We start from the raw sequence: 15317 nt of genomic DNA on the forward strand, positions 1-15317 counted from the left end.
TTTGGTATATTGGGTTAAAAATCTTAAACTTCCTCCACCGTTTCATTTCAGCAGGATTGTTACTTGAAAAAAATGCGCATAATTCCAATTTCAGAAATCATTTAACAATTAATAAATAGTAAACTTTTTTGAAGTCATGTGCTATTTATCCAAAGGAATGAAAAGAATACACTCTTTCAAACAACCGTTTCATATCATATTACAGCATGACACTACATGTATCGTTTGAAATTTCGTAGCGCTACACATTTATAGATTTATACCTTGTCTCTTGCCAACACTGCGAAACTACCAGTTGGATAAAAAATAATATTTTCGTACTTCCGCATCCAGACGTTTAATCTTCTTGAATGATAACGCTACTATATTGTCAAAAAAAATTCTATCATTCGAATGTATCCAAGTATGTATAAATTATGTACAAACTAACATCTCAGTTAAATGACGTATAGCGTCCAAACATTGTGAACGTTTTTCTCATGGGTTCCGTCTGTTTGCAACTGCAAACTTCTCTTTGACCTCCTCATAATGGACGAAGAGGTCGGCGTCACAGTTGTTCAGGATGCCTTTGAGAGTAAGAAGAGCCATCACATCAATGTTCGCGTCAAGTTGGTACTCACTTTCGTAGTTCTTCATTGGGAATATGCAATTTCTAGGCAAACCAAGAACTTCAGATACCTGCAAGAACGATAAGGCAATCAGTAACACCTTCCTCGTGAAATTACTGTAGCATAAGGGGCTTTTCAGTCACGGAGGTTGTGTTAAGGAAAATGTGGTCTCAAGATTTGTGGTTCTTTAACATTGCACTCCCTCTCACTGATCTCTATGAATAGGTAAAGTATCCACAGGTTATCAAAAAAGGGGGAGATAATAGAAAAGCGGGAGCTTCTAGAGTTATGGTTCCTTTTCAGTGCACTCCTTCTCACTGACCACTATCAATATGTGTCAAGTCAATACTTTCATAACATACGAGTTATGCCCCAGACAAGGTTTTCAAAAATAGGGAGATAAATCAAAAATGGGTTTATCTAGAATTATTAAGTTTTTCCTGATAAACTGAAGTGAATTTTATAACTTACCTTTGCGACGCATTTTTCAACTTTCGGGCTATAAAAGGCATTTGCAATATTTTTCTTTGTTGTCTCGCATATACTGTCAATCTTGGTCAAGATCACAACCTGGGGAATGTCTGAAAGAAATGTCGGAAATAATTTAATAAAGGTAGAAGTATGCCCAATCAATTAACGTGTATGGCCGCAATAGCACGGAAATTGCCGAGTATCATAACGATCTATAACGAACATAAAAAAACAATGTACTACTGCACGAGGAATCAAAAGTTTTGTTAGTTATTATTTGATTCTGAATCAGTTAGGTAAAATAGTTATATTTTTTCAACTGAAACGTTTGTTCCACTGTGTACATTTGGAAATAATGTCTATTTATATATTACTTCCTTCTATTTACCTAAGCCATTCATGACAGTCTGCATCTCCTTTATATTACCGGTTACTTCTGGACTCAGATCTTGCATGGCATCAACGATTGTTGCATCTTGCACCAGAGCCACGCAGTGAATCTTCTCGTCAAGGGCTGGATACTTATTAAACCCCGGCATGTCAGCTGACAGGTTTCCACTTGGATCAAACTGAAATTTGATAAATAATCATGCATAAGTTCCGTACATTATTATTATTATTATTATACCAGATTTATATAGCGCCCTTTTCATGACCAATTTCACGTTCAAAGGCGCTTTACATAGTTCAACAGGGCGCATAATTCATCCTCTACTAGTACAGACACAGAGCGATCTGACCAGAGGGACAGAGTGAGACAAAGCCCCCACGACAGAGAGATCAGAAATCGGATACAGGCTTGTCCGGCTAACTTAGCCTAGCTCGTTGCGAATAGACAGCCTGGTTCTTTAACGTGCCCAGTATATAGCACTGATACACGCAAGGATTGCATGGGTTCCTGGCCAGTACACCTCTAGTTGGGTGGGAAACTATGATGCATCGCCGGCTGCAATGATACTCAATCTCTTGTTATGTTGGCTAATTTTTTACATGGTATCCAAAAAAGCTGGAAAGACGCCATACGACCTGGCTCTATAATTGTGTCGTTGTGACGTTACACCACCCAGCCCTAAAAATAAACAAGTTTTGAAAAAATTAAACATACTTACTGGAAACTTGTCCGCAATATTTCCTTCAAGAATGTAGCGCATATTTTCTTTCGTCATAAGATGGTCTTGCTCAAGACCTCTAATGTCACACACGCGGAATTTCAACGGCACTAATGGTCCTCTACTTGCTGACATAACCTGATATCTAGTAAACTGCAACCGGAGCAAAGAAAAATAATCGTAATACTTAATTAGAAAGACAAAATGTCTTAACACCTTTTCTTGCCTATTATTTCCCACTGTTTAGTCAGTCTAAAATCCTACGCCATTGTATGACCAAACTGTAAACAGTGTTTCCTCCCCTTGGTTGCACTGTGATTGCACGTAGGTTAATATACTGGTTACAGTTTCTAGGAAATATTCAAGAGAATATCGAGGCATACTATATTTGAAACATAAATATTATCAATTTTCATCGGTAATGGCAAAGAAGGTTCACGTAAAAAGAACCAGGGCGACACCCTACTGAGTCTTTTAAATATTACATTAAAAATGTATAAATACCTTAGTTGTAAGACTGTGTTCTGCTGAACCACTTCTTGCTACGTTGAAAATCTTTCCCCGGAATATAGAATTGAATGTGTTGAAAACGCTAGATTTCCCAGCTCCTACGCTACCAAATAGCAGGATATTGACCTTGGGGAATTGTACCTCATCTGTTAACAAATCACGCAAAGGCTCATAGTTTTCAACTTCATCCTTTAATTAGGCCAATGTCTAAAATATAAGAAAGATTGACTCATATTACAGTCATTTATAAATGTTTGCCCAATTTACATAAACTTAAAGTCTCGTAATATCAAAATAAGTTAATAACTACTACTAAACCCGAGCGTTTGAAGTTATTCTTAGGCTCGATTATTTCCTGTTATAAGCAAAATGATCTGAAGCTGATTTTTCAGTATCAATTGATAATGAGTCCTTTTACACTTACCTCAAAGATGTTATTCCATTTGACTGTTTTCCTCCAAGGGGTTTCATACCGTGTGTCCGTATCGTTAAGGCCCATTCCTCCTTGAAAATATCAAAATATCAAACAATTAGCAATCAGTAATACAATTAATATTATTATTTATACATACTTTTAATTTCCTATCAGTACAGAAATTGTATTTTGAGCCCTCATTACTGCACAAGTATATAGCCCTTATTTCACTTATACATGTATTTTAAAATACCTTATAACGTTTTATGTTGCACACAGTATGTATCGTGGTCTAACGTATTTATACCAGATACATATGGTATGTTGGAGCAGTTTTATGCAAGATGAATACGAGGTATCTTCTTTAGTTTGAGTAGTATCTTCTCAAGATCTTTTTATGTCTTGTTTATTACTGTGTTATCATGTTGACTGTACGTATGTGCATTTTTGTTAAACGACCATCCTATTTTCTCAGAGAAGCATGCAAGTGAACATACTATCATGTCAGAATGACGTACTATTTTGTTAGACGAACATCCTTTTTTCTCAGAGTAACATGCTATCATGTCCAGTGTGTATACTATGTTGTCAGAGTGGCTTACTGTTTTGTTACACGGCCATCCCATTTTTTTCAAAGTTACATACTATCACGTCAAGTGAACAGAGTGATGTACCTTTTAAGTGATATGATGTCTTGTCAATGTGACGTACTATTTTGTTAAACGACCATCCTATTTTCTTATAGTAACATAGTGTATATACCTATCTTGTCAGAGTGACGTACTATTTTGTTACTAAATAAAGCAACTCGTGTTAAATAAACGATATACCAACAAATTAAGTTGTATAGTGGACGCAACTTGACCCCGATGATTGACCTTTGCATTATAATACATAATGGGGCACAACCTATTATTGAAAAGGAGTGTACGTAAAATACGATCTGCACGAGAAAAATGAAATATAAATTTGTGTAAATATAAATTAGTGTATTCGAAAATTTTAACTGATCAAATGAAAGTATATATACTCTGATACTGCACTGTTTACAAATTAATTCCATATAGATATACACGGATACCCTAAGCACCCTTGATTTCTACAATGAAATAGTCGCTATGAATAATCAGCCTAAGGTCAACCATCGCGGTCAAGTTGCGACTACTATACGTAACGTATCAAATTGTTGGACATGCCATGAATTCCCAGCCCAATATTACCAACTTTATATTTTTGCAGTAACGGACTGTGGCATGTCTATATCTGCATGAAGTTCTCGTGTGACTATCGGTGTGTAACATTATCGTGTTCGCATTAACCGTTAATTATAGGCTGTAGCATTTATTTTTAGCCATCGATATTCAAGAAATTAGAAGTGTTAAAGACCCACCAATACCTAGTGGTCTACTTTTTCCTCTCATATGAACTTGGTGCAAATAATCATGCATACTACTACATTAATTGAATAATATATTTAGACATTAAATACATAGTCTTAGCCCTATATCTGTTACTGTCAAATTGTAAATAGAACTTGTTATTTCTCATTTCTTCATATAAACTAGAATGTGACACAGAGTGTGCACCCCCGCAAACCCCCCCCCCCCCCACCCTCACCCCACTGGTACATTTGTCACAAATAAGGGGAAATCATTCAACTGTTTGCAGTCTTAATGGGGTATAGCCTAAAAATATGAAATAGATTCATTATTCTATACCATATATTTTTTGAGTTATGAGCATCACAAACCAAAAAAATCCACTATTTTAGCTATTCAAGGGCCATAACGCCATAACTATGTAATAAACGCTAAAATTCTCAAGAAGAATGCCAAGTGTGCAAGGTCACATTATGATACACATTATGAAGACTCAAGCAAGGTTTCATGAATTTACATTAAATACTTTTTTTATGTGAAATTAGGTGAAAATGTGCATTTTTTACTATTTCAGGGGCCGTAACTCAGGAAATAGGGGGCGGACCCAGATAAAAAAATAGGAGGTGCGCAAGTTCATATCATGGTAAAGATTCATGCACGGTTTCATCAATTCATATCAAATACTTTTTGAGCTAGGTGTGTCACAAGGTGAAAATGTGCATTTTTGACTATTTCAGGGGCCATAACTATAAAATTAGGGGGCGGAGCCAGACGAAAAATAGAAGGTGCGCAAGTTCATATCATGATAAAGACTCATGCAAGGTTTCTTTAATCTATATCAAATACCTTTTGAGCTAGGCTTGTCACGAACTTCGGACCGACGCACGGACGGACGAAAGGACGGACAAGAGCAAATCTATATGTCCCAACCATTCATTGGGAGGGGGTGGGGGGCGGGGCACAAAATGTATAATTACCATCATGGAAATACAAAAAGATTACAGTTATTTTGTCTTTAAGGTAACTTAACAATAGCCACTACTGACCTTGACATTTTATAGGAAAAATACAAGTATATATAATTCTCAAAATATACTAAGCATTTAGAATTGAAGCTTAAATAAGAGCTGGCACTATTAGTGACAAACGCCCCCGAAGTGTGCTAAAATGCTACAGTTGTCTGCGCAAAATATGCCACAATAGTTTAGGTATAACTCATTTTGCGACCAGATTAAACAAGTTAACCGAAGGTAACCTTGACCTTGAAGCTAGGGTCTGGGTTTTGAGCATGACACACCAGCTCATCATAGGGAAGAATTATGACAAGTAATTTCTGATGAATGGCAGAGTTATTGACCGCACAAGAAAGATACAATGTTAAGTCGAAGTGTGACTTTTACCTTGAAGCTAGGGGTCTTTGACTTGTGTCTGACACGTCATTGCCGAGTGGTTAAAGTCGCTGACTTCATATCACTTGCCCCTCATCGATGTGGGTTCGAGCCTCACTGAAGGCGTTGAATTCTTCATGTGAGGAAGCCATCCAGCTGGCTTACGGAAGGTCGGTGGTTTTACCCAGGTGCCCACTGATGAAATAATGCACGGAGGGGCACCTGGGGTCTCCCTTCACTATTAAAGCTGGAAAGTCGCCGTATGGCCTTTCATGTGTCGGTGCGATGTTAAATCCAAAAAAAAAAAAAAAAAAAGAAAAGAAAAGACACGTCATTTCAATATAGGAACGTTTATGCCATGTAATTTTAAAATCTCTTAAACGATGGAAGAGTTATGGAACGGACAAGAAACACGCTAGGTAAACTGTCAACCTCTAAATGTGATCTTGACATTAGAGCTAGTGGTCTTTTTGTTATGCATGACACGTTTTTTTCGTTATGGGAAATATTTATTCCAAGTAATTTCGAAATTCCTTGATGAGTGACAAAGTTACGAACTGGACATGAAACAAACCCTATTAAACTTTGACTTGACTTCTAAGTGTAAACTTGATCTTGGAGCTAGTGGTCTGGGTCTTGAGCGTAACATATTGCCTCATTATGGTAAACGTTTATGCCGAGTTGTTTCAAAATATTTCATGGATAACAGATTTATATACCGGACACAAAAAATGTTCTTAAGTATGACCTTGACCTTTGAGCATATATTTTAGCATTTCACCATGTACTGAGCATAGGTGACGATCATAAAACGCATTTTGTAACATTTCAGCGTGTGATTTTTTTTTTTTTTTTTTAAAAAAATATTTTACCATCAATGCTCTAAATATTACAAGATTTGAAAATATGAGCGCGAGGCCACGACGGCGAAATGGGAGATCGCAAAATTTTAGCAATTTCGTGCTTCGCCATTCGCGTATCACCTGCGCATGTTAACGAAGCGTGAATAACGAAATAACGGTGACGATGCGTAAGATCAAGATGGCGAAGTGCGAAATAAGAAAATTTCGAGATTTTGCGCTTGTGATCTCGTGCTTTGCCGTCATGATTTCGTGTTTCGCCGTTGTGATCCAACGTTTCGCTTATCACCTGTACATGATGGAGAAGCACAAAACGCAAAATTATGTGTAGGTCCGCGCTCGTGCGAATCGTGACACCGAGAGCGCGAAGCGCTCGAGGTGTTACCGCACGAGCGCGGGTATTTCTAATTCATGAACACCGATCTAAGATATAAGTAACTGACTTACACAACGTCATTTTAATTTGTTAGTTTTTATTAATGTATAACTAAAAGTCTTTCCTTCTCCCAGTCAGAAAAAAAAGAAATGGTTGTGGGAATTACTTTAACTTCAGCAGTAAAATTGAAATACGTAAAATTATTTTAAAAAGTTTATGAAAGTTCTGCTAATTCGCAAATTTAAATGCATTTTTGTTAGCCGATTATTTGTTTGGGAGTTTACTTTTGTTTCATATTACAGAAAAACAAAGAACGCACGAGTATGGTCTCTGTAAATCAATATTTTACATTTTGAAGTTCACATTCAAATGAAGTTATATTTAACAATTATGTACCCGAAAATGGTATCGTCTGTTTATCTTTTTAAACGAATGAAAAGTCCGCAATTTGTTTCATTCTTTTGTTGTTGTTGTTGTTGTTTTCTTGGTTTTTATTTTTTTTTTTTCATGTACAACTTCACACTTTGGTTGCATGTTTATAAAACATTTTTCATGATAAACTTAGATTCGGGCTCTGCATTTATGGTTTCGTCGTGGTCTTTGTCGTCGTCATCATCATCATCATCATCATCTAACAATATTTAAAAAAAATAAGCATACATTTGTAAATGCTACTTGACGCAGGTATTGTCTATTGTCTGTAAGTATTGACCGGACACTCATTAGTCTTCGCCAGTATTTTCGGGTTTTCCATTATTTTAAGAAATATTTGCATCCTAAAATAACCAATATAAATAGCCAATGGCACGGTGGCATAGTGGTATCTGTCTGACTGCCAGGCACGATACCACAAGTTCAAATCATTCAGAACTTTTTTTTTAAATCCAATGTAATGTTGTTATCGATGTTACTTTTACAATATTTGCGTAACATATTTAACAATTCTCTTGTAGATCTAGTATTCATTTTCAGGAAACGCTGGTGAGAAATACTTTGTCTTTTTATCTAAGTAAGATACTTTTGAATATGTTTTATTCAACATTTTCCATAACGTTTATAGACCGTAAGGTTTGATCAGATAAGTATGGCAATATTTCTACCGATAAAATAATGGTCCGTACGCAGGAGTTGAACCAAAATACAGTTTATATACACAATATTTATATCGCTATTTAAATTCAGACACCGAGAACTATTTTCGGATAATATATACGGAATAATCTTGAGTGTCAGGTCAATACTTACGGATAATAACATGGTATTAAATAAACATTACAGTTTGAACTCATCTAACATTCTTTTCACGTGCTCGGGTATGGTATGATACCTGAGCACGAGCGCAGGTACGGTATGATACCTGTGCACGTGCGCAGGTATGGTTTGTAGGTATTCATTTTTGATATTAACCCGCAGAGAACAATAGAACAGTTGTGTAAATATAATTTAGTTACCTATTAATTCAAATTGAAAATTATGTAATCACCAATAATAAAGAAAGATAATGACTTGTACCTATGTCATACCTGGGCAATAATTGGGTATAATTATTGATTTCTATTTGATTTTATTTTCTTCAATAATGTGACCATGGAATAATTGATAATTGTATACACTTAAGAACAATTATAAGATACATCAGATATTCTGTGGCGTTTGAAAATAACTTACTATTATACGTGAAAATGACTTCTGCAGTATTATATAATATATCCTATTTAAAATTTCGTTTAGGCTTGAAAGCCACCAATTTGTTTTCAATTTTTGATATTGTGTTATAGTTCTATTATAGGCGTATGATTGTAATATTTCACATGTTCAGGATTATTACAAAATAAGAAATCAAATAGTAGGATATAGCGCTCTAGATAACGAAATACATTGCAAAACTGTACCTAAATTGTTAAACAGAATATGAAGTAAGCAATGATTGCGTATGACGCAACTTCCGTTGAATGATTGCAACGAAAGAGGTTAGCCAATTTAATTGTGTATGCTTGCCAGATTTTCACTACGCAGCTGCGTATCTGCGTAAAGGCAGCTACGCGTCTGGTTGCTATGATACAATATTTATTGTTTGTAATGTGTTTTAAAGAACTAGTGTTGAACGGAAACGTGAGATTTTCTACTGTTTATTGAGATAATCACGTATGCCTCTTTTATGACATGTGAACATATCTTTCGTTCCCGTCGCACATTCCATCTGTGAGAAAATATATTTACATGTCACCGCTAGGCTTCCGTAAATGATAAATATATACATGTTAATGTGATGAATAGTAAACCTCTCCCTAGAGGAATACCTGAATTTGGTTATGCTATGTACACTGGAAAAGTAATTATTTAATCATCTTACCTGTCGAAGCCATTATATGACCAAAGAACCAAATAATCTGTTAGAGTCACGATTTTATAACATGTTATTGTATTCCAATTGATCAAAATTTGAAAACTGAATGTAGAAAAGCATTCGTATGTACAAAAGTAACTCACAAAAATAAGATTATTTCTACAAACAATCCGATTTTTTGCTATCACGTGGTTCTGGCTCAAGTAACGTTTTAACGATATTATTTCAGAAAATAATTTTATTTTTTGCTATTACATTGTGCTAAAATAGCAATCCAAATCTGATTTATTTCGCCTTACCTGTAACAAAAATATCAGCCTGTATGAAAATGATAGAACGCCCATTTTTTCGAAAATAAGTATTGATTTGCACAAAACATGCGTCATCACAGGCTGTATATCACACTGGATAACCGGCTATCCTGACACCCGCTGGAAATGTAACCAAGCTGTAAATCGGTAGGTAAAGTTTTTCATTTATTTCTATTAAAACGAAGCCAATTCTTGCAAATCAACTTGTCAGTTTTGTCAAGGAATGACCATGGCTTACATTTACAATTTCTGGGCCAAAAACGATCGTTATGTTTTGAGATATTCGCTAACAAATTTTTCAGTTTGAAAAGTCGAGCAAAAATCCAACCTCACGAGGTTAAGAAGGCGATAATTATCGTCTTTATTGTCGCATGTCTTTCTTAATTCTCGCGTCGTGAAATTGCAATCCAATAAAAATAGTTACGAGAATTAGTAAAACCTCGCATTGTCGCGCTGTCGCTTGGGATTAAATTTCCGGACAAATTGATCGATGTAATTCTTCCTGGGTACTATTTATCAATACCACGGTGATGTAGTAAGAAATTATCCCCTACACCGGGCGACAATGCGAGGTTTTACTAATCTCTTTATCTCGCAAGGATTGTTAAATGTCGCAGGCAGGTACATGATAATTATCGCGTTGTCGCGTGTTGGCGAGGCGACAATTTAAGTGGCACGAACAGGATTCCGTAAATTCCAGAGTAAACTCAAGTTTACTCTAAGATGTCAAGAATGTTGGCGTGTAGATCGAAACGTAATATGAAGGTGGACTTATCTCGACAAATGCTTCAGAAAGACGGATGTGGCTACATTACTAAAATAATAAATCACACACCATTTAAACTTTTTTTACATTAAACTCATAGCTTATGCTCTGCCCTTTCTATCAAAGCTTTTTTTCTACTTTGTTGATTTGTGATTGCTTTATTTTTACTTAAGAAATAATAAGTTCCCAAACGTGGTTTATCGTGGAATAACCCGAGTTTTGAGTTCTTATGCGTAAAAATATATCACGAAGGCCTTCGTGATATATTGTTTCGCATAAGAACGAAAAACTCGGGTTATTCTACGACAAATCACACTTGGGAACTTATTATTTCGATTCTAACACGACATACTAGTATCAACAGTTTTAGAAAAACTGGTAACTATTTTTTATGACCGTGCAACGCACCTGGATTGGATGACGTCATTACACGCGAGTGGTATATTGCAGAATAACCCAAGATAGATTTTACTCAACATGTATGTAGGTTATTTGCTAATCGTGTTAGAATGTCTCTTTCATTTGATTATATCGACCTGCATCCTCTAAAATCAGTTTAAATACCTGTACCGTTATTTGCCAATCTGCCAGTGCCTTAGAAACCAAATCGTTCGTACTTTTTAATTTGCTTTTTGCAATCATTCTAATCTCATGTTTCCTAGCTTGCTGGCAACTCCAATAAGACCACAAAATCAACCAGCCGATTCCACGGCTAAAACAGTAGGGACAGCTATTATAGTTGGAAGTAAACCCACTCCAGCCCTTCCAAGTCCAAGACTTGAAGAAATAAGTGCGGTATCAATTCCATTAACAATATTTATTTCAAGTTTGTATTTTTGTGCCCCCCACCCCCCATGAGTGGTGGGGGCATATAGATTTGGTCTTGTCCGTGCATCCGTGCGTCCGTCCGTCTGTCCGTGCGTCCGTCCGTCCGTCCATCCGTCCGTCCGTCCGTCCGAAGTTCGTGACACGCCTAGCTCAAAAAGTATTTGATATAAATTCATGAAACCTTGCATGAGTCTTTATCATGATATGAACTTGCGCACCTCCTATTTTTCGTCTGGCTCCGCCCCCTATTTTTAGAGTTATGGCCCCTGAAATAGTCAAAAATGCACGTTTTCACCTTGTGACGCGCCTACCTCAAAAACTATTTGATATAGATTCATGAAACCTTGCATGTATATTAATCATGATATGAACTTGCACACCTCCTATTTTTCATTTGGGTCTGCCCCCTATTTTCAGAGTTATGGCCCCTGAAATAGTCAAAAATGCACATTTTCACCTTGTGACACTCCTAGCTCAAAAAGTATTTCATATAAATTGATGAAACCTTGCATGAGTCTTTATCATGATATGAACTTGCGCACCTCCTATTTTTCATCTGGCTCCGCCCGCTATTTTTAGAGTTATGGCCCCTGAAATAGTCAAAAATGCATATTTTCACCTTGTGACACGCCTAGCTCAAAAACTATTTGATATAGATTCATGAAACCTTGCATGTGTATTAATCATGATATGAACTTGCGCACCTCCTATTTTTCATTTGGGTCCGCCTCCTATTTTCAGAGTTATGGCCCCTGAAATAGTCAAAAATGCACATTTTCACCTTGTGACACGCCTAGCTCAAAAAGTATTTCATATAAATTGATGAAACCTTGCATGATTCTTTATCATGATATGAACTTGCGCACCTCCTATTTTTATTTTGGCTCCGCCCCCTATTTTTAAAGTTATGGCCCCTGAAATAGTCAAAAATGCACATTTTCACCTTGTGACGCGCCTGGCTGAAAAAGTATTTGATATAGATTCATGAAACCTTGCATGTGTATAAATCATGATAAGAACTTGCGCACTTCTTGTTTTTCTTTGGGTCTGCCCCCTATTTTTAGAGTTATGGCCCCTGAAATAGTCAAAAATGCACATTTTCACCTTGTGACACCCCTAGCTAAAAAAGTATTTCATATAAATTGATGAAACCTTGCATGATTCTATATCAAGATATGAACTTGCGTACCTCCTATTTTTCGTTTGGCTATGCCCCCTATTTTTAGAGTTATGGCCCCTGAAATAGTCAAAAATGCACATTTTCACCTTGTGACAAGGCCTAGCTCAAAAAGTATTTAATATAATGGTTGAAAACTTGCATAAGTCTTTATCATGATATAAACTTGCCACCTGTAATTTTTTGGCAGTTGCCACCCTATTTTTAAGTTATGGCCCCTGAAATAGTAAAAAATGCACTTTTTTCACCTATTGTGCCTAGCTCAAAAAGTATTAGATATGTAAATTCAGGAAACCTTGCAGGAATCTTTATCATGATGTGGCCTTGCACTCTTGGCATTCTTCTTGAGAATCTTACTCTTATTACAGAGTTATGGCCCTTGAAATAGCCAGAATAGTGGATTTTTTGTTTGTGATGCTCATAGCTCAAAAAGTATAGGGCCTAGAATAATGAACCCTTTTCATAAAATGTTTGTTGAGGCTATACCCCATTAAGACTGCAAACATTTGAATTATTGCCCCTTATTTGTGACTAATGTACCTGTGGGGGGCACACCCTGTGTCCTACAGACACATTCTAGTTTATAAAGTGACTACCGTGTATCGCGCTCTTTGATTAGTCTTTGTTCCAGTTCAGATATTTTTTTTGTAATCTATAATTTTGACCATCATCGACAGGATGTTCCGGATATATATTTGGCGCAGTTGGCTGTTTCATTTTTAGCGCTATAACAATGCATTTATTGACTTCAGTAGCTGATAGTTTTATATAAAAGCTTCAAATACTGATAAATAAGTTATATTCCTATCAAACTGTCACAAAAACTAGTTTTATTTCATATTCGTTTTCTTGAAATTTGAACAGTTTGTAACAACTAAGGGTCATATTCTTGAAAAAATTAAAATGTGTATTTTTAGTTAAAATAAGCATTGGTATTAAAGGTATGTCTACTATGAAATATTTTAACACAATAAATAAACTGATACCATGCAAATTATCAGTTTTATTTACATTTTTGAAAATAAACGAAACGGAAAAAAATAAAAGTGGAACAAAACTTTTGGTCCCTAACCGTACTTGAGTTATTTCCACCCGAGTGCCCATGACAACACTGATGCATTGATCATATCCTATTGTTTGTTTTCTATACAATACGATGGTTGACCTTAGGCTGAATATTCATATCGATTATTTCATTGTTTAAATAAGGGGTGCTTAGGGTGGCCGTTTATATTTATATTGAATGAATTTGTATACAGCGTTTTATGAACACACCTTTTCAATAACAGGTTGTGCCTTGTTATATATTATAATACAAAGGTCAACCATCGGGGTCAAGTTGCGTCCACTATATACTGTATTTATACACATGTACAATACTGACCGGGCATTATGTGGAGGATTATTATTGAATACATGCAGTGGTGTAGCTGGCCATACATTGGCGTAGTTGGTCTTTTTCAGTTGAAACGGAGGGGTGCAGGAGACTGCCTATTCCACTGCGGGTTCAGGGATGCCTTACTTTTAACATTTTATATCAGTGGAACAGAACTTCACTAGCTAGTATCAACATTTATATAGATATTCTTGGGGTGTCTGTGTTAGTTCTTTGAGGTCCTTACTAGTATTTCGGTTGGCTTCGAAATAAGTTTCAGACGTGTGAGCGAATTGATGTTAATTCTGGGGGTGTCAGTGTTAGTTATAGGCGAGTCAGTATTAGTTTTATGGGTGTCAATGTAAGTTCTGGAAGCAACTAGGTTAGTTAATGAGATGGTGTCTGGTGTAGTTCTGTTAGGGTATAGGATGCTGGATCGAATAAAAGCAAATGTTGTTCTTAAAATGCATCCTGGTTCGCTTCAACTGTGTCCTACAAAAGGTAAAAAAAATGCACCTAAGTGGCACTATTCCCATAGAAGTTCGTCTGTATTTCTTTGTCATATTTACGTTGAAGACACATATGTAATATGTCGAAGCCACTTGCTTTGTTCTTGACTTACGACAAATGCAGTTGTCTCAGTCCTGATGACACTCAATCGACGGACTTAGACTGTCAAGAGGTAACAGATCTGATTGAAAAATTCATAAGATATACTTATAAAGATCTGTCTGCTTTCTAGCTTCACTTGCTATGTCCCCTATTTATTTAGTTTAGTGTTTTCTGTGCTTGAAATATTTACAAAAGTGAATAAAGCTGTAGATATGTAAGGTTTAAGAAACACACGCAATAAGTGTCAAACATTTAAGTAAAAAATTATTTGCTGACACCCTGTACGTAGTTGTTTTCAATTTTAAACACTTTCCCACCCGTGACCAAGTGCCATTTTTGCAGCATACGTATATAATAATTATTTACAAAGGCATGTGAACTATTTTGTTGCGTCACTGGGGAGAAAGATGTTTAAAACGTAAAAATGATTTATGTTCATATTGTAATAGAAAAGAGAATGAGAAATGTCTACAAAGTCTTCTTTTTTTGTTCATAAACTTGTAAAATGAAGTCGCATTTATCAAGAAATGGTCTTCAACTATCGTAACTATGCAATTTCAGAATCTATCCCTATGTCACTTTTTCCTTAATCGGATAGGCAATCTGAATAGGAAAATGTCCGTGTCCTTCCATTCTTGTGTAGATTCAAAGATACTGGAGTAATTATACACTCCAGTAACAGCAGCAGTTTTCTCAGATGTGTCCTATTTCACAGCATTGAGGGCGCTGCTTCCTGTGACGGATTTTTATTTCCAGTAGACACATAAAGATGACATCACGCACCA

At 36.0% G+C, this 15317-nt stretch overlaps 3 protein-coding genes across 3 annotated transcripts in view; 2 read left to right on the forward strand and 1 right to left on the reverse strand.

Moving 5' to 3' along the window:
* Positions 1 to 15317, forward strand: part of LOC123523913 (uncharacterized) — a 356017-nt gene that overhangs the window by 85767 nt on the left and 254933 nt on the right. The window lies entirely within an intron of this gene.
* Positions 1 to 15317, reverse strand: part of LOC123523917 (interferon-induced protein 44-like) — a 23616-nt gene continuing 8299 nt past the window's right edge. Inside the window, exons 7-9 of the mRNA XM_045301672.2 lie at positions 1468 to 1648; positions 1080 to 1189; positions 1 to 678 (exon numbers count right to left, since the gene is read on the reverse strand). Coding sequence (XP_045157607.2) covers positions 478 to 678; positions 1080 to 1189; positions 1468 to 1648 — 492 coding nt within the window. The 3' untranslated portion in view covers positions 1 to 477. The remainder of the gene's footprint in view (positions 679 to 1079; positions 1190 to 1467; positions 1649 to 15317) is intronic.
* Positions 9904 to 15317, forward strand: part of LOC123523919 (interferon-induced protein 44-like) — a 20450-nt gene continuing 15036 nt past the window's right edge. Inside the window, exon 1 of the mRNA XM_053539427.1 lies at positions 9904 to 9921. The gene's annotated coding sequence lies outside the window, so the exon portion shown is untranslated. The remainder of the gene's footprint in view (positions 9922 to 15317) is intronic.

This window comes from Mercenaria mercenaria, chromosome 3 (genome assembly GCF_021730395.1).
Source record: "Mercenaria mercenaria strain notata chromosome 3, MADL_Memer_1, whole genome shotgun sequence".
Lineage (NCBI taxonomy): Eukaryota > Metazoa > Mollusca > Bivalvia > Venerida > Veneridae > Mercenaria > Mercenaria mercenaria.